Source organism: Tupaia chinensis, unplaced genomic scaffold, assembly GCF_000334495.1.
Source record: "Tupaia chinensis unplaced genomic scaffold, TupChi_1.0 Scaffold148012_1, whole genome shotgun sequence".
Taxonomy (NCBI): Eukaryota; Metazoa; Chordata; class Mammalia; order Scandentia; family Tupaiidae; genus Tupaia; species Tupaia belangeri.
Window position 1 is genome coordinate 1,617,322 of NW_006207862.1, and position 14,418 is coordinate 1,631,739.

At 36.7% G+C, this 14,418-nt stretch overlaps 1 protein-coding gene across 2 annotated transcripts in view; it reads left to right on the top strand.

The window, feature by feature from the left end:
• The window catches only part of MICU1 (mitochondrial calcium uptake 1), a 288,729-nt gene that overhangs the window by 111,836 nt on the left and 162,475 nt on the right, over window positions 1-14,418 (top strand). The window contains exons 6-7 of one of the 2 annotated variants that reach the window (XM_006170082.3): window positions 4,327-4,332; window positions 5,598-5,712. In XM_006170082.3, coding sequence (XP_006170144.1) covers window positions 4,327-4,332; window positions 5,598-5,712 — 121 coding nt within the window. The remainder of the gene's footprint in view (window positions 1-4,326; window positions 4,333-5,597; window positions 5,713-14,418) is intronic. The other variant, XM_006170083.3, reaches the window with a different exon arrangement.

The window sequence follows — 14,418 nt, forward strand, 5'->3', positions numbered from 1 at the left end:
GGCCTCTGAAGAAACATACTGTTACTAATTTAGTTTTGAAGCACAAACTTGAGTATTACTCAAGAGATTTAGATAGACTTTAAAATGTATTTCAGCAATATGGAAAAATGTTACTAGTTGAATAATTTAAAGATTTCAGCTTTATAAACGACATCTTAATTTAAATAGTAAGGTTGTATTCTTTTTCAATTTTCTGTATACTAGGAATGTTTGGGTTTCTAGATGATATGTAATTAATTTTGCAGACATAATCTTTCTATTAGAAAACTTCTTTCAGATAAAACTGTTTAACTTCTATTAGATGGAAAAGTTTGTTTCACTTTTAGAATTTGACATGTAAGTCTTCTGTAGAAGAAATAATATTCTTTTTTTTTTTAAAGAACAAGGTCCCACTATGTTGTCCAGGCTGGCTTTGACCTTACCGTCTTCCTGGCCTAGCCTCTCAGATAGGTGGGGTCACAGGCACATACCACCATACCTGGCTGAGATTAAATTTTTAGATGTAATTTTTCTCTTTGACTTCATGTAGTTGAGTCCCAAGACGCATTTGACTCTATTTTGATCAGTCCCATAACTAGTTAGTTGAGCACTAGTGAGTTTGGGTTGCATCTGAACATTTAAGTCCCAGGGCTCCTTGTAGCATCTGCAACTTTTTAAATATATGTGATTGGTTAGATAATAAAGTGTGGTTGCTTCAGCACAAACCAGATGGTAAAACAGTTCAGATTTTAGACTCACTGCAAAGTGGAGCAATTGTTCACATATAGGGTATGATTTGCTATATAATAAATTCATGCTTATATTTTTCTGCTTATTTAAAAAAAATAAAAGGATTCAGAATCTAGTGCAGTTGAGATCAGTACCAAAACTCTTATGAGGACATTTATTTGTCTTTACTTGAGGTAAATAACTTGAATACCTTAGTAATATTGGCATATAGGGTTTATCATAATTTTGGCATCTGTGGTTAATGTATGTCATGAATGTTTTATGTCTCTGTGGATTTCATCATACTCAAAATGGTAACACATACTGAATTCTAGCTGATATGTTTGCTTTTCACAGTGATATGATTAGCACTAGTGAAACTACTTTTCGTACCGTCTGAGTTTTAGCAAGTAAGTGAATATATTGAAGTGAGTAGAAGCCAGATTTCTCACTGTTGGAAAAGGAAGTAATAAATATATAAGGGGTAATAATGGAATTGGAAGTATCAATATGAATTCATAATTTGTGATAGGTAGATATGCATCTACTCATGAGAAAATACCAGCTTAATTCAAACTGAGTAATATTTTACAGTATAACTCAATTGCATTTTAAAAACCTGTCAAGGTCAAGAATTACAAAGAGAACAAAAATGGCAGAATAGGAAACTTCAAAACTACATCCCTCCATTAAACCAGTGATTTAACTGAAAAAAAAAAAATAGTCAAATCAACTTGTTCAGATCTCTGGAATTTAATCAAAGACTTGCAAAAAATTTTTAAAAGAACAGTCTATTTTAACTTACCTGGTGACCATTCCCCACTCCCAGGAAGGTGGCAGGCCTTAAGACATGGCCTGTGTTGCTGGTATAACTTGCTGGTGCCCGAAGGAGCACTGCAGACCTCATCCTTGGAGAAATGTGGGTGTGGGCATCCACCTGTTTGTGACTCCCTGAGGAATTAGCTTGGGGGCCTGCCTTTGTTTTGCCTGCCTCAGAGCAGTTTTGGGACTTAGGCTACATTTTTCAAAATAATTTATAGGTAAATAAAACCAAACAGCCTGGATCAAGAAACAGACAAACCAAAAAGCTTAGGAAGGAAGAAGCTGTGTAAAGACAAACATGGGAGAACAAGGGTTTAAAAATGCTTCATCGTGTACTGGGGAATCTGAAAGGCCCATGACTGAATGAATGCTCAGAAGAAACCTTAGGAGACCCTAAGCTTTCTCATTTGGCTGACTTTTAGGTTCCATGCAGGTGGGAATCTAAAGCTAAGGCTGGCTAAGCATTAAATACGTGCCCAATACAAGGCCAGTATGCCAAGACCTGGAGGGGCAGCCCCCTCTGGCTCCAAGCATTTAAAGAAATGTTTGTCTTACTACTAACTGATCACTAAGGTAAAAAAACAGACTGAGTGAACACGTGTGTAAAAGAACACCGTCATTGCAAACAAAATGCAAAGAAGTCATAAAGTAACTATAGTCCACAATAAGCAGCAACAATGAACCCTGAAGAAAGAGGAGAATCTGATTTTCTGAGTTAGCCCATAGTAATATACAAAATGCCCAGTTTTTAATGAGAAAAATGCATGCATAGAAACAATAAAGTTTGGCTCAGTCACAGAAAAAAAAAGAAGAAAGTATCCTTGAGGAAGCACAGATGTTATGCTCAAAGACTAAATCAGCTTTGTTAATTATAGTCAAGTAGAAACACACACACACACACAACAAGAAACAAGGAGAATGATGTGTAAACTAATAGAGAACATCAATAAAGAGAAATTATACAATGGCACCAAATAGAAATTCTGGAACAGAAAAGTACATAGCCAAGATGAAAAATTTACTAGAGGAGTCCAGCTAGCAAATTTGAGCAGGCAGAAGAGAATTAGTGAACTTGAAGATGTGTCCTTCGAATTAAAGTACTCAGACAAGTATTTGTACATGAATGTGGATGGGAGTACTATGCACAAGAGCCAAGAGATGAAAATAAAACCCAGATATTCTTCAACATATGAATGGATGAGCAAACTGTACTATATGCTTACAATGGAATGTTATTTGGCAATGAAAAGAAATTAAGTACTGATTCAAACTACAACATCGGTGAACCAAATTGTGTTAAGTCAAAGAAACCAAACACAAAAGGCCCACATATGGTGTGGCTAAATGGTTATTAAAATGATTGATATTATCTGAATTTTACCATAATCAAAAATAACTTCAGAAAGAAAAAAAAATGACAAAGAAAGGCCATTTCAGATTTCTAGAGATGAAAAGATATATGACGATTAAATGTAGTTGATTATAGATTGCATTCTGGTATGGGGGGTGGGGCGTAGCTGTAAGGGAAACTATTGGGAGAGTTGACTAAATTTGAAATGGAGTAGATAACAGTATCAGGATACTGCAAAAGTTTATAGAAAAAAAATGAAAGTATGAATTTATTTTGGCACAGAAAATTTGAAATCCATGCATAGTTTTTTCATAATATGCAATATCACTTATGTCAATATTAAATGTCCTGGTTTAATTAAACTTACACTGTAGTTTTTAAGAGAATGTCTTTGTTCATAAGAAATACATGTTGAAGTATTGCAGTGTAAATGGACATAATGTCTCTAAGTTACTTTCAAAGTGGTGCCAAGAAAAAAATATATATCTCTATTAAAAAAATAAAGCAAATGAGACAATATGTAAACTGTTAGTGAAACTGAGTATGAAGTTTATGGTAGTTCCTTATGTTAATCTTTCAACTTTTCTGTGAATTTGAAATTATATCAAATCAAAAGTTACCAACAAAATTCCATTCATCTTTTATCTTCTGAACAGTAGTGTGGTCCAGGGAATTGTTAGGAAAAAATGTGGGATATGCTTCTTTGTCTTTGATACTTTATTTCACTCTGTCGTTTCTCAACTTCTGGCTCCCAATATATTATTTATTTCACTTGCTTATAACCATCTTCCCATAACATTATTATATAATTATTATTAAGTACTCCTCTTCTATGCACATTCATTGTTCTGACTAGTAATGATATGCCTTTGGGGCCTGTTCTCATTTTGAGTAGTTCCTATTTGAATAATTTACTTTCACAGTATCTTGGATAATATATAAAAAAGTAAATATTTGATTTTGTTATTTGAAAATTTTACATATTATCTTCCTGGAGAAAGGCTTTGCTGCTCTATTTCTAGTCCAATACCTTTTTTGTCTCAAATTTACATTTCTTGATAGACGATCAATTAGGTGGGGATCTAGCCTCAATTACAGCATATTGGACTAGGTGCTCTTTTTGTTGTCAACTCAGAGAAGTAATCTCTCAACACTGTCATGCAGTACCTTGCCTTCTATAAGCCACAAATGAAGTCAGAGAAGCTCTTTGTTAAGTAGAAGCTACCATCATCCAAACCTAGTACTGTTTTGTTGGTATTCAGTTATGGATTTTACCTGTCCATGATTACTATTTCTTATAAACAGTCAAATATCCAATAGAAGCCCTTTTTAATTATTAAGAGGATTATGCATCCCGACTTCATGACGATTCACTTGGTACTTGCGTTTTCAATTTGGTTAACCCGTTTTCTTTCCTTTGTGGTGTATGATGGGATCTCCACTAGACAGAGGTAACCATAGGATAGTGGTGTACCTGGATGCTGGTGTGGTGGTGCTTGTTGGTTTACTTTTCTTCCAGAAGTTATGCCTGCAGTGCTGCCTCTTACTTTGTGCTTGCATGACCTTATTACTTTGATTGCGCTTTGTTGGTTTGAGTTTTTAAACCTGTTTCTTTTTTCAGTATTCAGAGTAATTCCTCAAATATCTTGGTTGGTCAACTTATGGAAATTAGTTCCAAGTCCAGCTCATCTGTGGATCCTTTTCAGCTTTTGAAAATATCTTCAGTGTCAGCACTAAGTTTATGCTTGGGCTAGGAATTTAGAAAACAGGTTAGGTTTGCTTATATACCCACAAAGAGACCACTTGCCAGACAGGCCATTACTGAAGCTGAGAATGAACTCTCTTTGTGAAATTTATAGATTAAAGTAAATAAATATGTATTTAGAGTAAGAGCTAAGTTCAAAGAAACCATTTCATTAAATAGGTGAAATTTAGGAACTTCTGCTAAGGTAAACATGATTAAATTCATTGTGTCTAGAACTTGGTGTGTATGTTTGGTTTGGCATTACATTCAGTGATGCTGTTTATTCTGTATTCTACACTAAGAGTCTTGAGACATAAGATAAAAATTTAAATTATTATTTCAGAAGTTAATCTTCTGAGCATGTGTATGGGCCATGGAAATACAATTGGTCCTCATTATCTATAGGGGGTTGTTTCCAGGACCCAATGGAACCCCACATCTGCAGATATGCCAATCCTTACATAAAACAGCCTAGTAGTATGGTCAGTTCTCCACATCCATGGGTTCTTTATGTAGATATGGAGGGCTGACTAGTTGCTTGGCTCTTCATCGCTGATTACTAGCAGTGTAGTTTTTCTTGGGCAATTAGAACTAATTTCCTTTTTAGTTTTTGGTGGGTTTTTTATTTTTAATTATATTATATATACCTCTGTAGAAGAAGATAGGTTGTTTTTAAAACTAAGAAAAACAGTTTTGAAGTGGGCTGGTCTATATGGCGGGGGTTACAAAATCGAAATCATTTTCTAATGTTCATATTAAACCAGTGTTGAAATAAAAATCATCAACTTTGGTTTTGGAATTTTCATCTTGAAAACTGTAAAGGATCCATTGATTTTTGAATGGCCATCAGAGAAATGCATATGTTAAATAGCATATAACTGTCAGGTAAATGATGATTCATCTCTTAATGTTTATGTTCTAATTCAGTTGTATCTTCTTTTTATCTTTTGGTGGGACCCATGCATTTAATAGAAAATTTCCCAGGAACGAGAGAAATTTGCTGATGAAGGCAGTATATTTTACACCCTTGGAGAATGTGGGCTTATATCTTTTTCAGACTACATTTTCCTTACAACGGTTCTTTCCAGTAAGTATAAACTGTTCATTTTATTTGTTCGGAGGGAGCACATAGGGCTGTAAAAGGGGTTAAGTTGGTTGGAGGGAAAAATAAGACATGGTGGATTAATGATTATAAGTTACATAAATTTGGATTTGTTTTGGATTGTCTATAACTTGTATGTAGAACTACTTAAAAAAAATAAAAAGGAGATAGGGCTAGCGAGTAGTATGGTGGTTAAGGCATCCGGATCTCACAAAGCTGACTGCAGGCTTGAGTACCGATCCTGGAAGCTTGAAAAACACACAGGATGCATGTATGTGCATGCCCAGAATCTGAAAGAAGGGAAAAAATGAAGGAGAAGGGATTATGGCATGATCGATTCCCATGAGAGATGGGGTGTTTTCTCTCTCTCTTTCTCTCTCTCTCTCTTTCTCTGGTGAGTACACACACCTTTTGACAAAAATTAAAAATAAAAAGATGAAGATAAAGAGAAACTAAACTATTAAGCTAAAGTTAAAAAAAAAGTGAAGTTATATCTACCTCTGTCAGGTCTGTATTTTTACAGGATGAATCATGTATGGCCTACTCCTGTAGGCTTCATTAATGTTACTATTTGTCCCATAAAGCACATTTTGCGCTATCATTTTCCCTACTAAAGAATAAAACTGGGGCTGGCTGTGTGGCTTGATGGTTAAGGCAACTGGATCCTACATGTGCAGCTCCCTTAAGTCACCCATTTGAAAGCAAAAAAATGACATTGATTCTTGAGTTCTAGAAACCTCTTCAGATAGCTCTACTGGTCCCAGAACCTTTACTTTTTGGTGTTCTGCCTTTAGTTTGTATGTGGTGAGTGATTCAAAAGGAAGTGTTTATGGGACCAGCAAATATATGGTGGTTGGGGCCCTGGACTCCCACGTGGCTGACTGTGGTTCGAGTCCCAGACCTGGTGGTTTGCTTTCTCACTTTGTCTCTCTCTCTCTCTGGTGAGCACACATATTCTACAGGAAATTAAAAAATAACAATAATAGTAATAATATATTTTTTAAAAGAAGTGTTTATGGTTACTTGCAGCTTACTGTTTGTCAGGAATGAAGAAAATATACTATGATTTTAAGATTTTCTCTTGAGATTAGAATTGTGGTCAGGTTCCTTCCAAGTTATGTTAAAAATATTGGTTTTTATCCAAGGCTTAAGCAAACAATGAATTGTTGTTGTTGTTTAAGGAGAGATCAAACACATGTCTTGGATGTGTACATATGTGTGGGCTATGGGGACCAGTTGCTGTATGGCAGTTTCTACTTTGAGATCATTCAGATTTGTACTCCTCCCATCCCCAACTGGTTGGCTAGATGATGTCCTTCAAAATGATTTAGTTTTAATCCATCATAAAATGGGTGCAATTTGAGTTGCTACAAATTTTTAGGTTGTCAATGCCGTAGCTTAACCGAGTGATTTGGTAAAAATCCAAATGTAAGGGAGCCAGCCTGTAAGGGTCTGGATCCTACACGGTCCACTCACAGGTCCTGGACCTGGTGGCTTAAGAAACACACCAGGCACATGTGCATGTGTGCCCAGTATCCTAAAAGTAGGGCGAAATGGAGAAGGGATTACGGTGTGACCATTCCCCATAGGGGATGCTTCTTGCTTTTCTCTATTGCAGTGAGTGCACATGCTGTCTGGCGTAATTAAAAAAACTCCGTATTTGAGTGACTAGAACTTCTCACTATAAAACCGCAAACACGATAGCCATTAAATTGGACTTGTTGAGCAGTTGCAGTCATTTGTCATGGACAAAGCAATATAGTGATAAATCATTGTTTGTGGTATTTATTTTAAAAGAGATTAATTTGGAAGACATAATGACTCAATCATAAATGAAGACAGTAATTTTTACTTAACAAATTATTTAATTCTCTTAAATAATTTCAAAGTAATATGTAGCCATTGTGGTGAAAATTTTTCCTTAAAGGTAATTATCATGATTATTTATTGATTAGGGATTATCACATTACTTTATTCAATATGTTGTTTTTTTTTTTTTAAGAGAGACAAGTTTGGCATAGGGAACGTGCCTTTGCCAGAGAGACAAAGAGAGACAGAGAGATAGAAAGTGAAAAATCATCCCCCCAAGGTGGGGGGATGATTGGGATCTTGGGCAAGCATGTACACATGGGATTCACCATCCCTTCTCCATTCTCCTCTCGGGATTTTGGGCACACATACAGATATGCCTTGCGTGAATTTTAAGCCACCACGTCCAAAACTTGAACCAGGGTCAACTACGTGGGAGTCCAGTGACGTAACCACTACACTATCTGCTGGTTCCACTTAATTCACTATGGTAACTCTGCTACGTCTATTTCTAGAGTCTCCATATCTCGTTGATTCTGACGGTAAAAACCAATTTATAGAAATTGATGTCTAAGCAAACCAATTAACAATAAGAAGTCTTCAAGAAGAGAGGCTTTAATTATTGTGTTGTTTCTTAAGGGCCATTTTCATTAAATTTTTTCAATCCCTGTAACTTACTGATTGTATTGATAAGTATTTATTAATTCAGTAATAAAAATTCACTATGTGCTCTGTAAAGAAAAAAAAATCCCTTTTATCTTTATTTTGTCTTTGTTTAATGCACATGTGAGAGAAAGAGAAAAGCACCTTCTCACAGGGTCTTATGCCAAATCCCTTTCCCTAGCCTTCCAGGTCTTGAGGATCATGGACACCTGTGTATTAAATCCCATTGTGTTTTCAAGCCCACCTGGGGATCCAAACCCACCACTGCCTAAATAACTTCTAACCTTGTAGGGCACTTGGGTTAGTTACTGCTGCATCACAATGGCTGGGCCTGTCACTGGCTTTAAGCGCTTGATTTCTTATGTATCTTTAATGTTACTCAGCCTTAGCACTGTTGCTATTTGGCACTGAATAATTCCTTGTTGTGAGGGCTGCCCTATGCATTGTAGGATGATTGACAGAATTCCTGACTTTACCCACTAGATGCCAATAGTACCGCCTCTCCCCTCCCCAGTTATGACAACCACAATCTCCAGACATGGCTAAATTTTCCTAAGGGATGGGAGTGATTAGGGATCATTCCTGGTTGAGAGCCACTCATGTATTTTTGGGGCAGATTTTCTTTTTTTTTGGAGAGTTTTTTTTCGCTATAGGGTGCGTGCGCTCGCCAGACAGACAGAGAGAGACATAGAGACAGAAAGCAAGAAATCACCCCCCAGGGGGGATGGTCACGCCGCAGTCCCTTCTCCTCCATTCTCCTCTCGGGATCTTGGGCACGCACGCACACGTGCCCGGCGTGAGTTTTAAGCCACCGGGTCCGGGATGTGAACCGCATTCAACTACATGGGAGTCCAGCGACATAGCCATTACGCTAACTGCTGGTTCCCGCAGATTTTCATTTTTATTGCCAGCAGGCGTGTGTGCTTGCCAGTGAGAAAGAGAGAGAAGGAGACAGAGCGAGCGAAACTAAGCATTCCCTGTTGGGATGTTGTCATGCCACAGTCCCTTTTCCTCCATTTCTCCAACTCTTGGCAATTTGGGGCACAGATGCACACATGCCAGGCATGATTTTTAAGTCACCTGAGCTGGGATTCAAATTGCAGCTGGTCACATGGGATCTAACTTCCAATGCACTGCATTTAACCACTGAACTAGGGGGGTAGCACAGATTTTTTAAAAAATACATTTATTTCTTCCATTAGTAAGAGAGAGAGAGAGAGTGAGAAAGAGCACCCACACAATCTTGATGCCATGATCCATCCCAGCCTTAGCCAGTCTCAGGTCATGGGCACATGCATGGGAGGCCTCTGAATATGAACCCGGAACCTTCCTATGTGGGTCAGCTTCACAGAGGGAGCATTGTGCTTTTTTCCTGCCTTACTGTCCATTCATGTTTTGGGCAGGCTTTTAAAAAATTGTTGTTGGGAACAGCAGATGGTGTAATGATTACGTCGCTGGACTCTCATGTAGTCCGCTATGGTTGGAGACCCAGACCTGGCAACTTAAAACTCATGGTGGGCATGTGTGTGTGCTTGCCCAAGATCCCGAGAGGACAACGAAGGAGAAGGGATTGCAGTATGACCATCCCCCTGGGGGGTGATTTCTTGCTTTCCGTGTCTCTGTCTCTGTCTGTCTGGCAAGCACATGCACCCCATAGCAAAAATCTCTCTTAAAAAAATTACTATTATGCTCCTTAATGTAGTTTCTTCATGTTTCTTGTCTTGGGCTTTGTTGAGCCTTTTATGTTTTCCACCAAATTTGGAAAAACTTGTCATTATTTCTTCAAATACTGTACTTCTGTGCTCTCCCTTCTCCTTAGGGAACTCCAATGACATATGTTCCTAATACCAATCCTACAGTGTTTATAACATAATTATCTTCATTTTGCATATGAAAAATTTGAGGCATACAGAGGATAAAAGAACTTGCACCTACTGCCACAGTGAATAGATAGTTTGGAATTTGAACCCAGGCTGACCCCACAGTTGGGCTCCTATCGCTTGTTTTATTGCTGTAGTCACATTTTCAGCCATGATAAGCCATAACTTACTTCCATGTCTCTTCTTTCTTGAAGGCCGAGCTATGGAAAGGTTGGTCATGGTCTCTGCTGTAGAGAGTGGGCAGTTCAAGCATTCTTGCAGTTTGAATGTTGCACCCTGCATTATCTGCTTTATCTAGCAAGTCATAGGGGAAAATATGCCACAGAAATTACACTGAGATCAGTTCTTTCCCTTGTTCAAGTTGCTGCTAGGATGTCAGGAAATGAGTCACTTATTCGATTTCCTTCCTTGTGGATTACCAGGGATCATTACAGTCTACATACAGTAAATGATTCCCAAGTCGTCCTGCAAGAGGGAATACAATTCTACTCTGCCCTAGTGGATTGAAACTTAGAAGTACCTTATGAACTCCACTAGATTGTCTAAAATAAAATTCAAAAATATATATAGTAAATTGTGTGTTTTCTTTTCCAGCTTATAATTACCTCTCTTAGAAATAAAATTAAGAAAAATGCTTTTCTGGGCCAGCCCATGACATGGTAATTAAAGCAGCTCGATGGCCAGCTATGCTATTCAAGTCCTGTACTGGCAGCTTGAAAAACATGCCAGGCATGTGCATATGCACGCCCAAAATCCTGAAAGGAGGGAGAAGTAGAGAAGGGATTGCTGAGTGACCAGTCCCCATGGGGGTTGCTTTCTTACCTATTGTTCCTCTCTCTTGCAAGTATATGAGCTGTCTATCAAATTTTTTAAAACACAAAAAGAAAGCATGTTATACAATAAAATTTCCCCCACTAAATAGAGTTAATTGTTCTTGTTTGAACCTTTTAAAAGGTTGATATTTCTGAACAAGAGTTCTTGGACACACATCCAGAGTAATAACCAATTTGGCAGAGGTATTTTGCAGCTTACAGTAAACAGTGGCATGAATTTCTCACCCTTTTCTGTATGCAATTTGGGTAATGGACTTTCCTTGGCTAGTTCAAACATCTACACCCTTTTATCCCATCTCATGCACACTTTTATACGTGCACACTTCCTCAGCTTTCTCGCTTTGGTTTTTCTCCTTGGTGTTGATTACTGTTTAACATCCTTTATAACTTATTTCTTTATCTTGCTTATTGTATATTTTCATATTTAGAATGTAACTTGCGTGACAATAACCACAAATTTATAATGACGTTCATTACATATTTGGAATGATATTTGCTCCTAGCTTATCTTTTGTATTTAAAGTATTGTGGCAAGGTAACAAGAATATAAAATTTTTTTTTTATTTTCCCCCAAAAAAAGTTTAGCAAACATAAGATTCAGTTTTGCTATTGTTATTCTAAATTTAGAATAGTCTACATAGTTATTGATGTCTTCAATCTGTAGCATGTGCCAGTGGAGTAAAAGAAATGTGTTTTTTCAGTTAACCTATTTCTAAAACAAGCTTGGTTTCTTATCTCAAAATTTATATCCCTTGTTACTCCTAATCCACAAATTCTAATGCTTTATACCCTATATCTCTGATCAGCTTTGATGGAGTAGCTTGACTTTTTAGCATGAGCATATTCAGTATTTACTAGATAACTACTCATTAACAAAATTAATTCAGATTTACTTGAGGGAAGATGAAGAAACTGTTCATAGTCATTATGAAATAGTTTCCTAAGACCTACTAATGCTTAAATTAGGCTAATAAGAATTGAGTCTGAATACACGAGGTGGTTACTAATGGCTTACTTCTCTGTACTAACCAACTGCAGTATTAGCTGATGGTCTTAAATGTTGTAAGTCAGAGATTTTTCTCCATACTTAAATATAAAGAATAGTTGTCAGAATTTATCTGGATTGCTATATTTATTTATTGATCTGTAGCATTCTTATCAATGCTAAGATTCACCAGGTAATATAAATACATCTTAGAATGTGAATCTTGGCCATTGATGATTATGAAATATTTATTTTGTGTTCCTTATTTTCATATGTGTTCTAATCCTGTGGGCTAGTAACATGAAAATAATTATAGATAACCAGATGAAGAGATGGGATGTGATACTAGAATATTTATAGTAGTCGGTTATTGAGACTGGCAGGTGGTGTGGTGGTTAAGGCTCCCACATGGCTGATTGCAGTTAAAGTCCCAGACCTGGTGGCTTCCTTTCTCACTTTCCCTTTCTCTTTCTCTCTTTGGTCAAATTAGAAAATAATAATAACAAAGAAAATGTTTTTTAAAATTTGGTTATTTAGCATTTTCCTTATTATTTCTTATTAATCTTTGAAAAGCCTCCAGGAAAATGAAAGGTAAAAATTGCTAAGACATGTTTAGTGCCTAGGGCTTTTCAGTTTGGGAATAGACATAATGAAATAGACACTGGGCATAATTCAGTGTCTTCTGATGTTGATTCTCTCTTTAGACCTTAGTGAAGCAGTGGAGAAATTGAATTAAGTGTGTTTTTACTATAAATGAGAATCACTTAATAATATCTTCACATGAACTTTGTATATATGCATGACTTTGTCTCCCCAAAATATCTAACACTGTATCCCACTAGTAATAATCTTTCTAAAAATATTTGAGCAAAAAAATATTTAAGGTGTGTCTTTTCTGAGTCCCTTCTAGATACGCAGCCACCCACCCATCTCTATACCCTGGTTGCAACATCCAGTGGACTTCGGCATACCTCTCTGCTGCAGTCTCCCCTTCTTTATCCTAGAGCAAATTATAGAATTCACCCAGATCCAAGTCCCTACAACTTTTTCAACTGTCCTATCTTCCTCTGGCTCTGACCTGTTTTTGTTTGTTGATGGTTGAGATGACTGTTTAGGAATTTAGCCCTCAAAAATTGATGATGTAAAATTTAAAGACCTTTGTTTATCCTTTGTCAGCCTCCCCCCCATTCACACTTTTTTACTTCTTAGAAGCTGGACTGGAATTGACTGTATCGATCCATCTATATAACTGTACAGCTCCTTAACACTCACAACTTAATGGTGTTTAGTTATGCTTAGGCTTCATCATGTGTCGCTTGCCTGCTCCTGAAACAACTTTTAGAAATGTTTATTTATTGTGTTAGGGAATTTGAAGGGTGCACAAAGGGAATCAAGGCAAGAAATAGTGGTTATAGTTAATGGTGTGCCTAATAAGTGCTTGTTCTAGATAAGCTATCCATACCATATTTGGCACTTAGTAGGTACTCCGTATATATGCATATACTCCGTATATGTGTGTGTGTATATATATATATATATTTGTGGCTAAATAGGATCTAAGAATTTTTACCAGAATTTTGTATTGCTTCAAATGGCTAGCCCTATTTTATTTATTTATTTATTTTTAAGAATTATTCTATTTAACTTTATTTATTTATTTTTAATTTGACCAGAGAGGGATAGAGAGAGAGAGAGAAAGGGAGAACGCAAGCCACCAAGTCCAGGACTCAAATTGCGATCAACCATGTAGTAGTTTAGCTCCCTTAACCACCACACCACCTGCTGGCCCCAGCATCCTGCCTAATATTTAAAATTAGTTTAAAGTAACAGTTATTCTGTATTTATATGTACATGATGAAAGCTAGAAATTAATTATAATAGCTAAAGTTTTCTATTTGGTCACTAAATTGAAAAACAAATGGTTTTTGAGTGAATGCCAAATCTAGTCACATGAATAGAGGGTTCCTTAAAATTAGCATAGGCTAAACAAATGTCCAGTTTCTTTAATTACAGCTAGTATGCATAAGTTGCATCTCTGTACAAGCTGTAGTTTGGGCTATTGTTGAGCATGTAGAGTAGAATGAAACCATACAAAATGAAATGAAAAGCAAGCAGATTTTTTTTCTAGATCTCTTAAGATAAAGGTTGGGGGTCTATCACACAAGCATAGGTAATTTGGGTATAAAATAGTAGCATAAGTTTCAAAAAAATTCTGTTCCTAAAGTAGAACATGACCTTAATACAAGGGCAAAGTGCTGGCTTGCCTTTTAGAATATCTCTCCCAGGAACTCTTAGGAAATACAAGCTTTTTGACATCTCCGGTGTTGAGTACCCTTCCTGTAGCACAACTGTCAAATAACAGTGTAAGAAAAACCAATTTAAATGAAAGAATGTTTCTGGCAGCTCGCTAGTAACTGAGGCTGAGATCAAGCTCAAAGATAGGCTGTGCGTTACGAATTGCAGCTATTTCTTTTCTTCAGATGTGAAATTATGTCTTTTTCTGAGATTCAGGGCTCTCCCA